We start from the raw sequence: 21,636 nt of genomic DNA on the forward strand, positions 1-21,636 counted from the left end.
GGTGCCGAGCAAATATGCCAAGTGTAGATAAATTACACCCATTACCATAGAGACGTAAAGAATTGCATCTCAAATTAGATTTCATTTATTTTAAAGAAAGACCCTCCTCCTCAGTGTGAACATTGTCAGTGTACACTTATTGTGCGCCACATTGTGGTGGAGTGTAATCATCCGAAGCCGACAAGAAATGATATATTTGACAACAGAAATGTTTTGGAATTTTTAAATTCCACCCAGAATTAATTTTAAGTTTTTAAAACACTGATTTTTGTTTACAAAGTTTTAAAATATACTTACCTTGATATTTGTATTGTATTGTACTTTCCCCCACAGCTCTTTGCACTGTGGTTTTACATAATTGTATAAATGATATTTCCTTTTGTGACACCCAATAGACGATGTGTATTTTTGTGCTGGGGGTGTCGTTAAACATTAATTCATTCATACTCCAAACAGATTACCAGTATATTCTAAATGTGCTACCTCACCATGCGCTATGAAAACACTTCGCACCACCCCTCATATTTCCTCTTGGGGAATCTGTATAGTTACTAAAATAAAGCTTCTGTAAAAGAAAAAAAATTTAACAGCAAAAAAAAAAAAAGAGAGCAAATATATGCAGATGTAGATTTATTTTTATATATTGTTTTTACTAACCTGATGGTTATATTCATGTGGCCATCACTCCATGGAAACGGTTGCCGCAGTGACGCAAACATGAAGTAAAGCCCATAACTTAGTTCCAGTCCATGTGTCAGGCACCGGAAGAACGTCATCAAGAGAAGCGCCACAGCGACACCTGGGAAAAAGAAAGAAAGAAAGAAATGTTTTATTTAACGACGCACTCAACACATTTTATTTACAGTTATATGGTGTTGGACATATGGTTAAGGACCACACAGATTTTGAGAGGAAACCCGCTGTCGCCACTACATGGGTTACTCTTTCCGATTAGCAGCAAGGGATCTTTTATTTGCGCTTCCCACAGGCAGGATAGCACAAACCATGGCCTTTGTTGAACCAGTTATGGATCACTGATCGGTGCAAGTGGTTTACACCTACCCATTGAGCCTTGCGGAGCACTCACACAGGGTTTGGAATCGGTATCTGGATTAAAAATCCCATGCCTCGACTGGGATCCGAACCCAGTACCTACCAGCCTGTAGACCGATGGCCTAACCACGACGCCACAGAGGCCAGTCGACACCTGGGGACAAACAAACGATAAAAACATTGTCAGATGCGTGAAAACAACACCGACATTTCTTTTATTTGATAATAAAATAAGAAAACTATTTGAGTATAATTTAAAGAACTACAACACATTTTAAAGATTGGTGTCACGGATGGTTGACCTAATTAATGACCTAACAAAGTATTATCTGAAAATATACACATTTGATTTGTCGCTAAAAGTACTTCATTTAACCATCTGCATAACTACCATAACCCACTTATTACTGATATTTTGTAAAAATAATTGAATTATGTCGACGGTCCATAATTCAAGAAAAAATAACGGCTATTTGGAGCGAAGAGGTGTGACGTATTATTTTTGTAGTATGTTTGTTGGAATCAGTTGTACCTCGAGGATTTGGATTTCGCTGTTTGTGACAATAGCGTATCTTCTTTATTACGTTCTAAACGTCATGGTGAGGTAGCACTTTACAAACCCTGCTTTTGATTACCAAGGCTTAAAGCAGGCATCGTGTATTCGTCCCAATGTATTCAGTAAAATACCTTTCAGGATTGGAACCAGGTGACTGAATATTCCCAGCAAACCTCGCTGGTACAGACTTCCAAGTTTAATCTGCACATAACAGACAGGAATGCAAATGAGAACCAGGAGCAGGTAAAACGCCACCAAGAACATCCCTGAAACAGAAAAGAGAATGAATGCAGTATATTTTGTTAAAAAACTATTGCAAAATGCACTATAGAATAACACGAACACAAGGAAGGAAGAAAGGAAATGTTTTATTTAACGACGCACTCAACACATTTTATTTACGGCTATATGGCGTCGGACATATGGTTAAGGACCACACAGATACTGAAAGAGGAAACCTTCTGTCGCCACTTCATGAACTACTCTTTTCGATAACACATACCATGGCCTTTGATATATCAGTCGTGGTGCACTGGCTGGAGCGAGAAATAACCCAATGGGCCCCACCGACGGGGATTGATCACAGACCGACCGCGCATCAAGCGAACGCTTTACCACTGGGCTACGTCCCGCTTTGCAGTCATATGGCGTCCAACATATATGTATATGCAGTTAAGGACCACAGAGATAATTAGAGAGGAAAGTTAAAGTTAGTTTTGTTTAACACCACCACTAGAACATATTGATTTATTAATCATCGGCTATTGGATGTCAAACATTTGGTAATTTTGACATATAGTCTTAGAGAAGAAACTCGCTATATTTTTTTCACATATAGCAAGGGATCTTTTCTAGGCACTATCCCACAGACAGGATAGCACATATCACTGCCTTTGATATACCAGTTGTGGTGCACTGACTGGAACGAGAAATAGCCCAATGGGTCCACTGACGGGGATCGATCCTAGACCGACCGCGCATTAGGCGAGCGCTTTACCACTGGACTACGTGCCACCCCAATTAGAGAAGACACCCACTGCTGGTATTCTACGGGCTACACTTTTCGATTAGCATCAAGGGATCTTTTATATGAATCATCCCACAGACAGTGTGGTACACACCATGGCCTTTGTTATATCAGTTGTGGAGCATGGCCTTGGACGAGAAAAATAGCCCAACGGATCCACCGCCGGCAATTGTTTCTAATGTCATAAGATGCTGTATCATATGCAACTTCTCTTCATTTGCAAAGACAAAAAAAAACCTGTACCTTTGACCTTAACAATACGTCTGAATTATTTATGCCGGTTTGTTCGATGGAGCTCGCCTAATGTCACGTAAACCTGCATGAACGCACCGAAGTGCCGGTGATTCCGCCATGTGCAAACACTGGATGACAGAAATTCAATAAAACCGAACACGAGATATTGACGGATATTTAACAGAAACCGAGGCAATTGGTGGTGCCGAAAAATGGTCTTTGTATTAATATTTCTAAAGAAGAAAATCGAATAAGAAGATAATTATGTTATAATTTTATTATTTGCATCTTTCTGTGAGATATAAAATATCGCCCAACGGTCGAACCTACCGGTATTCTCGAACCAAGAACAAAGTCCCGATTTTTCTCTCTATTAAACCCCTTTATTTTGGTGCTGATTGGTCGAATACCCCTAGGGTCGAACAGAAGCTTTCTCTCGAACCAGTTTATTGGTCCGAATTTTAAAATTAAACATATTTAGCTCGAACGGCTACATCTATCCGATGAAATATAAAAAATAATTTACGTATAATATTTGTGTCGACCCTTTCACGCTTATCGTGTTGTTTATTTAGCACCTGTCGGTAATTATCTTTCAGGTACAGACAATTGTAATGCGGTAATCGTTAGATGAATGAACCTTGCAAGTAAAATCCAATCAACGTATGAGTCAATCGGACCATCTCACCCAGCCGGTTTTAGGGAAACATGCGAGGTTGTCCGATTGATTTTTGTGTTACAGAAACACCCGACAACGGCCGAATGCATGGTTCGAACTACCCGATGGGTCGATGCACCGACAGTGTTCGAGCCAATGAGGTTCTACTGTATATATATATATATATATATATATATATATATATATATATATATATATATATATATATATATATGTACATACATACATACATACACAATATATCCAATATACTAATATACTATAAGTATCCTAGTTTCGTGATTAGTACCTGTAGTACTTTTACATTGTGTCACATTAATTCTACTGCATAAAAATGCACAAATTGCAATAAAGGTTTAACAATAGGGAGAGTCAGCTACACTATTAAAGGTATAATGTCAAAGTTGTAACAACACTATTTCGTTATTTTCACATTTATTTATAATAAATAACTACAAATTAATCGATCCCATGCATAATTTTTCCATAATTAACTCTAGAATAATAGTTTTAGAAAATCTTTCATTGAACGAGAAGAGGGGTTTCTCAAATAATCTGTGGCTAAATATAGCATGGCCACCATCTTTGTTTCTTTTGTCAGTTGACAACAAAACATTCTGGGTAAACTTGTCTGTTGAAAGCAGGGCTTCTAGAATTTTTATAAAATCCACTAGCCATGGGATCAGTGATTTTGAAATGTACTAGCCACGATTAAAAAATCACTAGCCCTACTTTATTCAAAGTTAATACAATTTTACTAAATAATAGTAATAATCAGATATGTCACTTAAAGGAGGAGATAGAACTTAAAAAACACTAACATTGGAGGGATGGGATGGAGGCGGGATATTCATATTTACAAAATCGACTTAACTGTAACACCTTTTTTTTTTTTCACTAGCCACCAGGCATGCCAATAGTACTTATTAACTAGCCCAACATTGAACATCACTAGCCATGGGAGTGGGGCTACCATAATCTAGAAGCCCTGTGAATGTATGAATAAAACAGTGACGTCATTAGTTAATGCGTGTGACACACTCACAAGATTCCCACCTGAAAAAAGAGAGACAAATTCTACATCTACAAGTGCATGGAATTATTCGGTTGTAATTGTTCATAGACATATAGCTGAAGGTTTAAACTTTATGTTTCAAAGCAAAAATTAATAAATATTTTTAACGGGTACCGCTATTATTGCAACTTTGACATGTAAATGATGTTCTTCAAAAGATTAAAGCCATGGTTTGTCTTGGTGCATCCGGAACTGAAGTAGCTTAACAAAGGACTTTCAAAGGACTAAAATGATTCTGTAGAATGACTTTTTGTTTACAAATTTGAATACCGACACATTACAAATGCTGTACTCAAACTACAAGACACAATTATCTTTTTAAACTTATTTTGTTACTGGTATGTTCTGTTGTATCCCAAGTGAATTACGTTTCATTATACAAGGAGAAGCCCCATGCCAAAACAAACCTACCACACAACACAACATAACAGAAGAAAACTAAAAATTAAAGCACAAAAATGCAAAACTTGATCTACCCCCCAAAAAAACCCCACCCCCCCATAAACCCCCCCACAAAAAATACCACCCAATAACCCCCCACACACACACGCGCGCGCACACACACACACGCATACACATACGCACACACACGCGCACACACACACATACACGCGCACACACACACGCGCGCGCACACACACATACAGTGAACACACACATACACACACACGCGCGCACACACACATACACACGTGCGCGCGCACGCGCACGCGCACATACACACACACGCACACACACACACACGCGCGCACACACATACACATACACACACACAATCAAATAGAGGAAATGACATCACTATTTTAGACATAAAACAAACAACTACCACAACAAACAATTTAACCCAACAAAGAACTACAAAATTAAAGTAAAAAACAAAAGAAATATATAATGATTCCGAGTTTCTATTACGTTTCTATTTTGAGCAAGACACAATTTTTTTTTTTTGGTATGCATTCAAGACTTTAAACATCAAAGTGAATGAAGCTAGCGACACGGTGTTAAATTTAATAACGTCTCCACACAGGTCGATATTCTCGTCAGAGACTAAATGACAGATTGCCGTATCTCGTGTCTGTGCACACATAACCCGCGAAACGGGCAGATAGAAAGTCTCACTGGATTCCCTCGCACACGATCTTCACACAATCCTCTGGAGATACACACTTCTTACCATTCCAGTGGCGGATCCAGAAAATCGATTTGGGGGAGGGTTGCCAGTGACATGAGGTGGAATGCCAAGGGAACTTTGGGGGAGGTTTGGAGGGGGATCGTATAAAAATGAAAATTAATATATAATAAAATTACAACTATCGCAAAATTTAAGGGGGGCGGGCGGCCCCTGCCCCACCTAGATCCGCCTCTGCATTCCCTGTTAAAGAGACTGTCCCGAGTTTACAATTGTAACACGTTCCCAACAATAGAACATTTTTAATTGTTACAATAATTACAGGCACGTGTGCATGCGTTGAACCCCCATGCTCTGAGCAAATATTATTTTAAAATGTATTTTCCGGGGAAGTATATAAAGCATGACCCGACCCCGTTACAATTTTTGCTTGCTAAGGCCTATACCCTCTACACAATTCCCTGCACACGCGCCTGAATTATACTATAAATGCATTTTAATGTTTAGAATATCAATGTCTGTATATTCGATATTTGTGTTGTCGCTCTAATAAAATGTTTTAATAAGCACTAATTGGATTTTACCCTCCAAGAAGTCAGTCAGCATGAACACAAAATTGTTAGGACATTATATAAGGACACCGCTCGATGCGCGGTCGTTCTGGGATCAATCCCCGTCGGTGGGTCCATTGGGCTATTAGCGGGTTTCCTCCACCATATGTGTGACGCCATATAACCGTAAATAAAATGTGTTGAGTGCGTCGTTAAATAAAACATTTCTTCTTATATGAAGAGACGGGGGGAATTTAGCTCAGTCGGTTGAGTCCTCGCTTGAGGTGTTTGGGTCGCAGGATCGAACCACCTCGGTGGATCCATTCAACTGATTTTTTTCTCGTTACAACCAGTGCACGACAACTGGTCAAAGGCCGTGGTATGTGCTATCTTATCTGTGGGATGGTGCATATAAAAGATCCTTTGCTACTAATGGAAAAAAAATGTAGCGGGTTTCATCTCTAAGACTCTATGTCGAAATTACCGAATGTTTGCATCCAATAGCCGATGATTAATGAATCAATGTGCTCAGTAGAATGACCTTTTGTTTACAAATTTTTATTAATGACACATTTCAAATGCTGTACTCAAACTACAAGACAAATTAATAAAATTTATTTTGTTACTGGTATGTTTTGTTGTGTCCCAAGTGAAATACCTATCTTTACAAACTTTTCCCCCCACTGATGACTATATGTCAGAATGACCAAATGTTTGACATCCAATAGCCGATGATTAATTAATCAATGTACTCCAGTGGTGTCGTTACACAAAACAAACTTTATATGAAGACTGACCTACTACAAGCATTAGGTAAAGAGGAAGGAAGAAAATGTTTTATTTAACGACGCACTCAACACATTTTATTTACGGTTATATGGCGTCGGAGATATGGTTAAGGACCACACAGATATTGAGAGAGGAAACACTTGATGTGCCACTCTTTCCGATGAACATCAAGGGATCTTTTATATGCACCATCCTAAATAAGTTTTGACATATATATATATATATATATATATATATATATATATATATATTAAATTATTAAATATTAATAGCATTATTATGCAGCCTAGCTTTTATTTATTTGTTTATTTTTATTTATTTGTTTATTTAAAAAAAAAAAATTATTTATTGATTGATTGTGTGCAGGACACTTTATTTTTAAAATGATTATACCCAGATCGCTGTGACCTAGTAATCTTCCATAAGCTAAGATTCCTAATTATAAACCGCATCAGTATTACACACAAATACTGACTTCCGGGCGACCATCCGATTACTTTACATACAGGACAGAAAACAACCCAAATATAAAGCCATTTCTTTCCATTTTCAATCACTTCCTGTGATGATTTGGAATAATTTCAGTGAGTTTAGTAGCCTAGTCAATTATAACGATATATCTGAGCGCTTGCCTGAGGTGCTTGCGTCGCAGGATCGAACCAGCTCAGTGGATCCGTTCAACTGATTGTTTTTTTTTTATATTTCCAACCAGTACACAAAAACTGGTCAATGGCTGTGGTATGTGCTGTCCTGTCTGTGGGAAAGTGCATATAAAAGATCCCTTGCTGCATTAGCAAAAATGTAGGGGATTGACTACAAGTCAGAATTACCAAAATTTTGACATCCAACAGCCGATGATTAATTAATCAATGTGCTCTAGTGGTGTCGTTAAACAAAACAAACTTGAACTCTTCTTCGCTTTCTGCAGGACAGAGGGCGGGACTTAGCCCAGTGGCAAAATGTTCGCTTGATGCGCGGTCAGTTTTGGGATCGATCCCCGTCAGTGGGCCCATTGGGTTAATTCTCGCTACAGCCAGTGCACCACAACTGGTACATCAAAGGCCGTGGTATGTGCTATCATGTTTTTGTGATGGTGCATACAAAAGATCCCTTGCTCCTAATCGAAAAAGAGTAGCCTATGAAGTGGCGACAGCGGGTTTCTTCCCTCAATATCGGTGTGGTCCTTAACCATATGTCCGACGCCATATAACCGTAAATAAAATGTGTTGAGTGCGTCGTTAAATAAACCTTTTCCTGCCTTCTGTAGAACAGCGTTTTACATGTGTGCTCTTTCTAGACAAACAGTCGTAATTACCATATATTAAAGGGACATTCCTGAGTTTGCTGCATTGCAAGATGTTTCCGCCTAATAAAATATTTCTACAATTAAACTTGCACAGTAAATATATTTTCTGGTTTAGAATATCAGTGTCTGTATATTCAATGTGTTTCTGGTCGTCTTGATATTTGTAAGAGGTCCAAACTGGATTTTGTCTTCAAATAATTTCGAACGTACGAAATTTTTTATTTTAGAACATAAAATGAAATTTAACCTAGTACAAATATTAGAACGATCAGAAACACTTTAATATACAGCCACTAATAATTTATGCAGAAAATATATTTGATATGTAATTATAATCGTTAAAAAGTCTCTGTTAGTCGATAACATCTTAAAAATTGCAGCAAACTCAGGAATGTCCCTTTAAGCACATGACCGTTGATTAAAATGCGCTTGGCGGTTCATTAAACAATCTCATCTTTGTCTTCACCCTTTTCTTTAGCTGCCCACGCTTCAATGAATACATTTATGGTAATTCATGTACCGGGCTGTGGACAAAAAAATAAATAAATACAACCATGGTGACTGTGTTATTTTGAATATAAAAATGCTACTTCCTCCGCTTAATTTCCTTTCGCTAATAGATGTGTGATATGTATTGTAATCAATAGATTCACATGTCCACTGCTTAGCGAGACGGAAGCAACGGTGGCACGATGACTTGATAGGACGCGGGAACTCTCCAACGGCCTGCGTGTGTTTGATATTGATTTTTCAGTGACTCACTGGCTGTTGGTAAAAGAGAAATGATGTTGAGAAATTCAGTTCTTTGAACAAGATACCACCTGTCGCGAAGATATTGCGCATGCTTTCATTCCAAAAAAAAGAAGCTTTCTTTTGGAAACCGGACCCCCCCACCCCCCCATCCCCCACGTAATTGCAATGGCGGTGATGAGGTGAGGAGTACCGGTGCGTAGAGACACACTTCACCAGCTTGGTATATGTATCCACATGCCAAACTAATACTGTCTAATCTGTATTACATGACCTAAAAATAATTTTATAATATTAAAAAATACCCCAACAAATATCAGATCCTTTCTATCGCAGGTGGTGCCTTACTGATCCCCACCCAACATACAGAATCCGACAAAACCGTTAAGCGAATGCTTAAATAATTAACGCGGATGAGTCACAGATATGTTTTTATTATACCAGCTGATGGCAGAACAAGACGATTAGACTGGGGTTATTGAGGGCATGGCTTTAATAATAATACAAAAAGACGAAGAAAAAACCGAATGATATGAAATTTAGTAGCATGATCCTGTCCGCACGTTATTTCTACAATATTAGTTAACGGAAGGTACGCCCATTCCCTTTCTGACCACTATTTACTTCCACCATATGCTCATTTAGCGGTCAGAGAAGGTAGTAACTTAAAAAAAAAAAAATTCGTTATCATAATTAGCATAATTTTATTGTTATGTTTTCAAATCAAACCATCCAATTACAATTTTCATAATTTCGTCAATTAGAAGCACAAACACATTTTAAATACCACGATTGAATAATACAAAACGGAATATAATATAATATAGTCAGTGAATATGTCAAGAACATTTCTAAGAAAGGTTTATGCAAATAGTACAAATATATATATATAACTAATTGGACATTTCATCAATTTATCAAATAATAACCTGATAAGTTAACTATTTACTGTTTAATTATATGTGATGATGTCATGTTAATTTCATTATATAATAGTAAATTATGAACTGAAATCAATAACTATAATTAAGTGAAAACACAGGTATTGTGTAATGTATAAACATGCATTAATACGTATATCTGTCCATCTTTCTACCCCTCTCTCCGTCCCCTCCCCGTCCTTCCGCCCCCTCCCCCCCCCCTCTCTCTCTCTCTCTCTCTCTCTCTCTCTCTCTCTCTCTCTCTCTCTCTCTGTGCCACTATATCTATACGGTAACTTCAAACAGTCCATATATCCATCTTTACTTACCTACCCACCTGACTACCTATTCATCTACCTGCTTGCCTATCCCCCAACACATATATACATCAATATACCTGTGTGGTTGTGTATGTAGAATGGAAATCCCGTCATGCCACTGAATCCGACAGAATAGAAACACAACAAGGCGAACTGAACAAGACTCCATTTCGGAGGATCGCTGTCGGCACTTTCTGCCATGGTTTCACGGACAACCCGCTCTGACTTTCCAAACAGAACTGACCACCTCCTCAAGAGAGGCGCACCAAAGGCACTTGCCGCAAGAACATACTGACACTGCGCACGCGCAAATTAACGTAATTCGTTCATAAGTGTCGGAAGGACAACAATTTCGAAGAATTTGGCCAAAGCTGCTCTGAGGCGTCGGGACAAGAACCCCGTTATATAGATTATTGATATAGTCCAGAGACACGGAATTGCAAGGATTTAGTGTCAAGTCAAATGCTATCAATGACATGCAAAACATCTTCGATTTTTGCGGCGGTGTGAAAAAAAAATCGATGGAGAGAGAGAGAGAGAGAGAGAGAGAGAGAGAGAGAGAGAGAGAGAGAGAGAGAGAGAGAGAGAGAGAGAGAGAGAGAGAGAGAGAGAGAGAGAGAGAGAGAGAGAGAGCATTAGTTTCTGAATGAACGTACCAGGTGGGAAACAATAGAGGCTTGGGACAGATTGTCTCTGGTGTGTCAAATATAATGACATGTGTATAGACCAAGAATAAAAGAATAATTCCTTTGAATTAAAAAAAACACCTCCAGGTCACGCAACTATTGATTGAAACAAATGGCAAATTTGCTGCACGAAATTACTATATGAATGGAAAGAAAAGCGAGTGTTGCCAACAACACTACATCACATTACTAGTAGCTATTATATGTGGGCGGGATGTAGCCAAGTGGTAAAGCGCTCGCTTGATGCGTGGTCGGCTTGGGATCGACCCCCGTCGTTGGCCTCATTTGGGCATTTCCAGCCAGTGTTCCACAATTGGTATATCAAAGGCCGTGGCATGTGCTATCCTGTTTGTGGAATGGTGCATGTATAAGATTCCTTGCTACTAATGGAAAAATGTAGCGAGTTTCATGTCTAAGACTCATATGTCTGAATTACCAAGTGTTTGACATCCAATGGCAGCCATCTTGAAATTAAAAATGTCCATCATTTTACATATATATTTACTCCCAGTTAACATAGACACACAATGTTTGTGTCTATTTACATTTTTGAGGTCCACGAAATCGCTAATAACAATTTGTTTAACCATTTGGACATGACCGCCATCTTGAAATTCAAAATGGCAGTCATTTAAATATCTTTATATATATATATATATATATATACACACATACATACATACATACATACATACATACATACGTATGTATGTATGTATGTATGTATGTATGTATGTATGTATATATATATATATATATATATATATATATACATATACACACACACACACACATATACATAGATATACATATATATACATACTCAAGCTTAATACAACGTGTTTTTGTAAACTATACATGCAACTTTATTTCCAGTCCGCCATTACTAGATATTCAAATGACGTAAGAATATGTGGCGCGGTGCATTTTTGAATGGAAATGACGTCAAACTCGAATGACGTCATTTTGGATGTCCTTACATCAAAATAAAGTTATGCCTAACGTTTTTTTGTTTTCTGAACGCTGGACAGCTTTCAGTGTCAAATTGCCATTGAAATGTGTTTATTTGATGACTATGAATGCATACGTCAATCATGGAGTGTCACCCAAGTACGTTTGCTTAAATGTCAATAAACCTAGTGCCGAGACCTCGACTAATTTACATCTAATTTGCAAAGTTATCAAATTCTTAAAGTATGTGATCTGAAAATGCACTGAAAATGTAAGATATTATATGATAAATATATATATATATATATATATATATATATATATATATATATATATATATATATATATATATATATATATATATATATATATCTTTACTCTCAATAGACCCTCAACAACAATTTATGTACCTCTTTACATTTATGAGGTCATTGAATGAATTCGTACAGAAAGAAAATTGTTGTTTGACCTAAACAAACATCTTGAAATTCAAAATGGTCACCATTTTAATGTATTTTTTGTATATCTTAACTCCCTGTTGACAAAGAAGCACAAGTATTTTCATCTATGTACATTTCTAGGATCAATGAATTAATTGATGACATTTTTTATAACCATCCTCCAGTCATGACAACCACCTTGACATCCAAAGTGGCTGTCATATAGAAATTCAGAATGGTAACCAATTTATTCATTTGGCAAATAGTTTTCCTCCTAGTCCACATACATTTTATATCAAACAATTAAAATATGGCATTACTAATGACTTTCATGTTTGAGATTTTAAACTAATGAAATAGAGGAATATACCAATTATAAACTGTAATTCACAATTAGCCAATATCTAATTATTATTTTACAAAGTGGCTACAACATTTAGTATCTAGCTAGTAAAATGTTGTTTAAATGAAACACTTTTTAATAATTTCAAATGCCCTACATATCTGAATATTGGTTCAAAACTAATATCTTTCCAATGTGACCCCTGATTGAGACTCCGGACAGGCCACAACCGACTGAATGCTCACATGTTCAGAAAGTTTAAACTTGCAGCAACACCAACCTGCAGTTGTGGCCTGGAAGACCAAACAGCAGAACACATCTTACAGGCGTGTCCAATTCATCAAGACCTGAGACAAGCTGAGTGGCCAATCGAAACTGCCATACACACCAAACTCTATGGAAAGAGAGGCGAACTGGAAAAAACAGCTCATTTTATCTTACAGACTGGACTATTGGTCTAAATTGTGAAAGAGAAAAAAAAAAAAAAAAAAAAAAAAAAAACCCCTGATTTGAGTATCTATTTTATCTCTGATGGCATGTGTATTGCATCAATCCTCACCAGTAACACTTGTAGAGTTCTGTACACTGCAGGTTGTATTTCTTGCAGGTTCATCTACCTGAACACTTACTAACACCAAGGTACAGTTAATCAGTTCTATCACAGCCCCTGGTGCAGCTTGCACCTCCAATATATATTATTCTCCTTGACCCAAACATGGATCTAGAATCTCTGTATGTAGCATGGAATCTTGAGTTCAGATATTTTCTTAGGAATATGCTCTTTGAGTATGCCGTCTTCATATCCCAGAGATATGTGGGAGTGTTTCCACACTTCGGTTTGGTGATGGCTTCTTAACCGTCTTTCCTCTCAGAATAGCTGCATTAGCTGTACAAAGGACCCTTGAACTTAATATCATGCAGTAAAATATTTACATTTTTACTGACCTCTTTGTACGGTTCATCACCAGTTTCAAACTGGCTAAGAGCTTCAGATATAGATGATGAATCTTTTCCGAATACATCCAATAATATGTCTTGCCAATGCCACCAATTTGTCCTTTTATGTCACATCCAGTTACCGCATGTAAGACTTCTAATGTAGAGGTTTTTTTCTGAACTCAGTTCACCATAAATTAGTTCCATGTTGATCTTCTGGTGGGAACAGATACAGTGCCCCAGTAAAGACACATTTTAATTAGATGTATGGAAGAGAATAGTGTTTATATTAATATATCCAATAGTTACTTTTAAAAAACGCGACCCGTTTTTTAATGTATTTTGTTTTCTGAAACGAGATCGATTTTTTAAATTTTGTAGTTTTCATATACATTGTACACGTGATATATAGGTACCAGAAGATAGCAAAATACGTGTTTTATAACTGTGGCACTTTAAATCAGGTGATTAGCGATTCACCCATCCGTTTTTACAATTAATTTGATTGGCATTTCGACCACATGAAAGTGAACCGATGATGTGTATTACGTATAGTTTTCTGAAAAGAAAACCCAGTTTTATTCATTCATTCGTGTCCAGGCAGTGCTCCAGAACTGGTGTAACAAAGGCCGTGGTATGTACTATTCTGTATTTAACAGAAAAATCAACCTCCACTGAGGGGACTTGAACCACAGACTCTCAGCACAGGAGTCCAGCGCTCTACCAACTGAGCTAATGGAGCTAATTGCCAGCATGAGCACTTTATACCAACACTACTACACTGTCCGTGGGATGGTGCATATAAAAGATCTCTTGCTGCTAACTGAAAAGAGTAGCCCATGACGTGGCGACAGCGGGTTTCCCCTCTCTATATCTATGTGGTCCTTAACCATATGTGCAACGCCATGTAACCGTAAATAAAATGTGTTGGGTGTGTCGTTAAATAAAACATTTCCTTCCTTGATCCATTCCTTTGTGATTTCTCGCTTCATCCAGTACACCACGATTGGTATATCAAAGGCCGTGGTATGTGCTATCCTGTCTGTGGGATGGTGCACATAAAAGATCCCTCGCTGCTAATGGAAACATATAGCGGGTTTCCTCTCTAAGACTATATGTCGAAATTACCAAATGTTTGACATCCAATAGCCGATTATTAATACATCAATGTGCTCTAGCGGTGTCGTTAAACAAATCAAACTTTCAAATTTTCATGTCTTAGTGTGAATCATTCGTTACCATGTCCTGAATCATGGCCAAAGCATCTTCCGAAGCTTCTGTACTTGGAATGGTCAATATATCATGTTCGTGGACAACAGTCAGAATTTCACCCGGAATGTCTGCCGCGCTGACGTCTCCGATTATTAAAAGAATCACTCGTCTTGGAGTCGCTTCCGACACTGCGAACACACATGTTTTTATCTTCAAGAAGGAGCAAGGGTCCTGTATAAAATCTCTTGTAACTATTAACAACGTCTTCCAGCTGGTGTTGATGCCTTCGATGATTCCTTCTGTAATACCATGTCCTGGAAGAATTTCTCTTTCTTGCAAGTAGAGTCGCAGACCGCCGAGGACCTCCAAGCTTTGATATATGGTCGTATAAACAAACAGATAGTCGCTATCGCAGTAGCCGACGTAAATCGCAAACAGAAAATCACGTCGTTGTGGTAGTCTGTACGGACTGCCCAGGAGTCGTAGAAGTTTGTGATGTACCCTAGTCCAGTTACTGACAACGAAAAACGAACAGAGGAAGACAATTATAATTAGGCAAAGTAAAGTCAATGCCAGTGTGAAAATATTTGGACTGATGCAGCTGACCCAGTATCTTTGGTAATTATGGTGAACAGCCAGTGTCGTGGTAAGGTTTCCGTCTGTCCCGGTACATATGTAATTACGTCCGTTGTCAAATTTGCTTTCTGATGTAACAAAAAGCCAAGCAATGAATGCAAGGCTATTGCACGAACATGTAATGGGATTGCCTCTCAGGGCAAATGAGAAGTTACGTCCGCTCACACTGGACTCTATTATTTTAAGATCATCGGCAGTGATGAATGTCAGGGAATTGTAAGAGAAATCAAGCTTCTGTAGATTTGGCACCATTGACAGAAAGACCGTTAAACACACAAGGTTGTTGTTTGATAAGTCTACGAACCTCAAGTTCGTTAGATCCTTAAACATATCTGGAGGTAAGGCGCTGAATTTATTGTAGGCTAGATTGATGCTCTCAAGTGCTGTACACTTTGAAAAAATAGTTCGGGCGTTGTGGTAGAAGAACTGAACGTCAAAGTTCATATTACTCATTGACAAGTTCATCAATTTACGAAAGGCGTGTAAAAAATCTACTGTAAATGTCATGGCGTTGTTTTTGGATATATCTAATGATGTTAGATTTGGTAGACCAATAAGGTGAAACATAAAATCAGATATGCCATCAAATGATAGATTGAGATACTGCAAATTATTACCGTTTGTAAACTGAACATCGGGGATAATATGGATATTATCAATGACAGCTCCCATGCTTAGATATTGTAGCTGAGGCGGTAATTCTAGATAAATGACCGAACTCGAGGAAGGAGAAGGTGAATTGACAGTGTCGACAACACTCATTCGTTGACATGAAATATCTAGACGTTTAAGTCTAGGGAACATACCCCAATTTAGATAGTATATATAGTTACCACGTATTATATTCTTTGAAATATCCAATTCCTCAATACATTGCGAAAAGGGGACCCCGTGTAATGCAGCTGCTTCTAAGTAATATATTTGGTTGCGTGAAATAGATAGTTTTTTAACACATATATTGGTTAAATACTTTGTTATCACTTTAGTTATTTTAGAGTTACGGCCGTATTCTTCATACGAATAAGCACCTGGGTTAAAAACTCTAGTAAAATCAATAAACGACATATTTCGTCCTTGTAAACCATAGAGAGAAGCCATCGCGTCCTTAATCGATACATATTTTATCCATTTCATATCTAGAACACTTAAAAATGTTAAGGGCAAGAAGATGCCATTATCTATATGACGTATAGGGCAGTCTCCAAGATAAAGTTCTGCTAATGAGGAATTCTGAAGATAATAGAATGTATTATTCATGAGTTTTGAAAGCTTACAATTAACCCCGGAAAAGATCAATATTTTTAGTTTTAACAACTTCGCAAATCCCTTTCCCAAAGTAATATTATCAAAAGTGTCAAGGTGAAGTTGCCGAAGACTCACAAGATGGCTGAATGTCATGTCAGGATACGGGCTGGGCTTATCAATTCTGTTTCCGGTCAGGTCCAGCACTTCGAGTGATCGCAAGGGCACAAACACGTCTTCCGGAAAGGAGTCGTAGTTATAGAGAAGACGGTTTGATGATAGCAACAATCGCTTAAGGTTCGCCAGACCGACGAATGCTTTCGGATGAAGTTTGCTGATCTTGTTCCTTTGCAGGATCAAAGTGGTAGTGTTTTCTGGGATATTTCGCGGAACCTCTGTGAGATTTAGGTTTTCGCAGTTCATCAGTATTCCACCATACGTAGCGTCGTGGTAGACGTCACAAAGTGACGCATGCGCTGTGACACCCATGATGGGTAGACGTAGACAAAAGACGAATTCCATAACAACAATCCACATGAGATGCCTGCTCGCCATTCTGCACTAATCTGAAATTAATAAGTGATAGTTCAGCTAAAACATTAAAAAGGTTTAATGGCTACTGTCATAACTGTTTTTTAAAAAGTAAAATATTAAAACGATTTATTAGCTGCTGACATAATTTGTTTCGTACTAAAATTACAGGTTATAGACATTTTCTTGTTTAGAATATTCTTGCACGTCAATACGATATATTTCTGGTCGTCTTAATATTTCAAGTAGCCCAAATTTTATATATAAATATGTTGGCTTTGACTAATACAATGTACATACATACATACATCAATACATACATCAATACATACATCCATACATACATACATACATACATACATACATCAATACATACATACAAACATACATACATATATACATACATACATCAATACATACATACATACATCAATACATACATATATACATACATACATACATCAATACATACATACATACATACATACATATTAACGTATGTATTGATGCATGTATATATGTATGTATGTATGTATGTATATCTATATATTGTATGTATGTCGAGGTTGACTGTTACATACATAGATATTAACGCACTGGCGCAGGAGTAATTAAATCCTTTCTGGCCTCACAAATTGTCCCATGCCGTTGCTGGGACTCGAACCTGTGGCACAGAATCGCCCGCAAATTGCAAGGCTAACCACGATGCGTTCTGAGCTATTGAGGCATCCATAAAAAAGGATGCTCTTTAACTCAACCACATGTATGGGGCCTACAATCTACGCGGTCGATCCCGCTTACGTACATGAAACAGTGGGCAGACCTGGCACTGGCTAGTATGTATTGATGTATTCATGTATGAATATCTATATATTGTATGTATGTCCAATCTAATTAAAATTAGCTCCACTATTACATGTGGATCTAAAGACAGCCAGTTGGAGCTCATGTCCACCAATCAAAACCTTACTTGCAGAATCCTGCCAGTGATTTAAAACTAATAACACTGCGTAGTCCCCAATGTCCAGGTAACATTTCGTCTGTAAATAATAATTTAAATATTGACCAATCACACTTCGCCTTTTATAACGTTATTTGGGAGTATACAAATTCAAAAAATATCGGGCGAGTCTATTTTAGTGGCCACAGTACAGCGAACCATACCAATATGTACGGGGTGGGTTATCAGTCTTCAATTTTACATTAAAAATTATTTATTTATTTATAAAATTAAAAAAACCTAAATCAGTCTTCAGTTTTACATTACAAATTATTTATTTTATAAAATAAAACATGTTTTAAGGCATTCGTAATTCACACGAAACATGTCGTATACCCTCAGGATAATTCGGAATGTTTTCAAATTATTTTTAAATCACTGGCAGGATTCTGCAAGTAAGGTTTTGATTGGTGGACATGAGCTCCAACTGGCTGTCTTTAGATCCACATGTAATAGTGGAGCTAATTTTAATTAGATTGATGTATGTCGATGTTGACTGTTACATACATAGATATTAACGCACTGGCGCAGGGGGTAATTAAATCCTTTCTGGCCTCACAAGTTATCCCATGCCGTTGCTGTGACTCGAACCTATGGTACTGAATCGCCCGCAAATTGCAGGGTTGCAACGATACCTTCTCAGCTATTGAGGCATCCATAAAAAGGATGCCCTTTAACCATATGCATGGGGCCTACAAATTACGCGGTCTATCCCGCTTACGTGTATGCATGTATGTATGTATGTATGTATGTATGTATAAATATCTATATATTGGATGTATGATGGGTTTTACTAGTGCATATAAAGATATAAACGCACGGACACAGGGTATAAAACTCCTTTTTGGCCTCACAAATTGTCTCTCGTGTCGTTGCTGAGACTCGAACCTTAGGCGCCGAATCGCCCGCAGTTCCCAAACCTTAACCACTCTCAAAACCAGAATGTTCAGTTAACTGGTGATAAACGTGACGCCACGTGGTCGGCTCTTAAAGGGACTGTCCTGAGTTTGCAGCCGTTGTAAGATGTTTGCGATAACTGTACTCTTCAAAAAAGTAGGGGAACCTGAAATATTAAAACATACATCACGCAGTTGCCACGTACATGTGCGTGGGGTGTCATTCTCGATTTTGACATTTCCAGGAAGGTCCATTAATCACTGTGGAACATTATTTCTGTCAATCTTTTTCATTCTGTTGATCGTACAGTTGTTATTGTTTTGTTTTTAGTCATTTTTATTGTTTGAATTTGCGATTTACTGATAAAAAACGTCAACTTTCAAATTTCACTTCTGACCCCAATCGTCCTTCAAGATCTTTGGTGGTCATAAAACCTACTGCAATACTGAACTACCGGTTGTAATGTTTGCCCAATTAATTCACTATTATCATATAACCATTCCCCACAGTTAATATACGTTACAATTTTGGCAATTGTAAATTCTTATTAGAGTTCCCCTATTTTTTTTTAAGAGTATATTTCATACTAAATACATTTGCTTGTTTAGAATACCAGTGTCTGTATATCGAATGCGTTTGCAGTTGTATACTAATGTTTGTAGCACTCACTTTTTACTTTAATTCGTGATATATATTTGTTTGTACATACGAAATTATTGGGAGGTAAATCCGGTTTGGGCTACTACAAACATTAAGACAACAACAAACACCTTGTAAATACAGACACTGATAATTTTGGCTGGGTTTTTGCTTAATAACCTTTACATCTCAACTGAATGTAAAAGTTGTAACGAGACTAACGGATTTCGAAGGGGGGGGGGGGGGGGTGTCATTTAGGCTTATGTCTTATGAAGCGCCCGAGTTGCTTAGGGGGGTCCGGGGCATATTGAAACAAAAAAAAGTCATCGGTAAGGGGGGGGGGGACCGACCCCCCCCCCCATTGTCTATGGGCCTGAATCATACCCCCGGACCCCTCAAATAAACTCGGCGCTCATTCAATAATGCTCACCACGTTACGGGCCTGCAAGTATATAGATAGATGTAAATGAATATCTCTATATTGTATGTATGTCGGGTTTGACTAATTCATATAGATATATAAACGAAACGGGCACAGGGGATAAAGCGTTTTGTAGACCCGTAGGAACCAAGGGAACGGGGTGCACAGGCCCTACTCGAGGATGAAATGTACGTTTTTTTGTCATACTCTATGTAGAGATAAAAACAGGTATTGTGCTCCCCCCTCTCCTCCCCACACCCCCAGCCACTAGAAGCTGTGACCCACTCAATAGAAAGTGTGCCCCCCCCCCCCCCCCCCCCCCCACCTAGCCCAAGTACTCTGACTGTAACACTTGGATATAAATACGCTCTAAATAAATACACTCAGATTACAGTTATCTGCCGGAAATTTGACCGCGCAAGTAGTCTGCTGTTTGACTGTGATTATTTCATGGCAGACAGCTATGAAGTGGCAAATATTTGACTGAAGTGACAGGGGAGAGAGCATAGTTTGTGAACATGAAACTTGTTGACATTGAAGACTTGTTTGTGATAATTCCGGCCCATGCAAAAGTAGTGCTTTTTGTGTAAAATGGGTGTACTCCGGCCTGGTTTAGAGGGTGTGTTTGTTTGAACCAATATGCTGGGAGAAAGCGCTGGACAAACAGGGGTTGTCATTTTCAGGGTATATGTTCCCCAGGCAGACAAAGGTACATACAAAACTCCACGGGCCTGCTGATATTAATAAAAATGTTATAGCCACTAAGGCTATATAGAAACATATAGGGAAATTAATTGTGGTCTGAGGCCATAAACAAGAGCGTATTTATGTCCAAATGTCCGTCTAACTCTCTTACAGTCAGGCCCGTATGAATATATTGTTCATACGGGCCTGTTTTGGCATAGAAAAGTACTTAAACAAAATTTACTTTACCTGTTCAGCTATAGTCACGCAACTTGTGTGATTAGAACGGTCGAGAATTGAATGATTCACTTTACTTCCGCGTTAAACCTCACGTGATCTACGTGTTGGGGTAAACCCATCCACACAAGCCATGGCTGCGTTCAGCCAGACCGAGAGAAAAGCGCTTCACGTTAAACCAAATGGCCACGTCGGGAACCATACAATCATATAGTTCGCGAACTTTAGCGAAACGTTCACTGGCTGAACGTAGGCCAGGACTGGGATCGGCCAGTGGACCAGGAAGAGAAAATTTACACCATGGGCAGCACGGTGGGGGTGCGTGGTGGGGGCAAAACCAGAGGCTTTGTCTGCGGAGCCGCTCCCGAGCCGATTGTAACAAGACTGGATAG

The 21,636-nt window shown here is 38.2% G+C and overlaps 2 protein-coding genes across 2 annotated transcripts in view; both read right to left on the reverse strand.

The window, feature by feature from the left end:
- The window catches only part of LOC121383644 (sodium-dependent proline transporter-like), a 39,784-nt gene extending 28,383 nt beyond the window's left edge, over positions 1 to 11,401 (reverse strand). Inside the window, exons 1-3 of the mRNA XM_041513738.1 lie at positions 10,467 to 11,401; positions 1,741 to 1,875; positions 658 to 799 (exon numbers count right to left, since the gene is read on the reverse strand). Of these exons, the coding sequence (XP_041369672.1) occupies positions 658 to 799; positions 1,741 to 1,875; positions 10,467 to 10,590 (401 nt within the window). The 5' untranslated portion in view covers positions 10,591 to 11,401. The remainder of the gene's footprint in view (positions 1 to 657; positions 800 to 1,740; positions 1,876 to 10,466) is intronic.
- Positions 11,402 to 14,596: 3,195 nt separating this feature from the next.
- LOC121384527 (toll-like receptor 3) lies at positions 14,597 to 21,373 on the reverse strand. Its single transcript, XM_041514957.1, has 3 exons — positions 21,257 to 21,373; positions 19,187 to 19,429; positions 14,597 to 17,401 (listed from the first exon to the last, which is right to left on the reverse strand). The coding sequence occupies exon 3, from the start codon at positions 17,388 to 17,390 to the stop codon at positions 14,964 to 14,966; it is 2,427 nt and encodes an 808-aa protein (XP_041370891.1). The 5' UTR covers positions 17,391 to 17,401; positions 19,187 to 19,429; positions 21,257 to 21,373; the 3' UTR covers positions 14,597 to 14,963.
- Positions 21,374 to 21,636: the final 263 nt, after the last annotated feature.

The sequence above is a fragment of the Gigantopelta aegis genome, chromosome 10 (assembly GCF_016097555.1).
Source record: "Gigantopelta aegis isolate Gae_Host chromosome 10, Gae_host_genome, whole genome shotgun sequence".
Lineage (NCBI taxonomy): Eukaryota > Metazoa > Mollusca > Gastropoda > Neomphalida > Peltospiridae > Gigantopelta > Gigantopelta aegis.

Coding starts and splice junctions, on each gene's coding strand:
- LOC121384527 (XM_041514957.1), bottom strand. CDS start 17,390: ATGGCGAGCAGGCATCTCATGTGGATTGTTGTTATGGAATTCGTCTTT.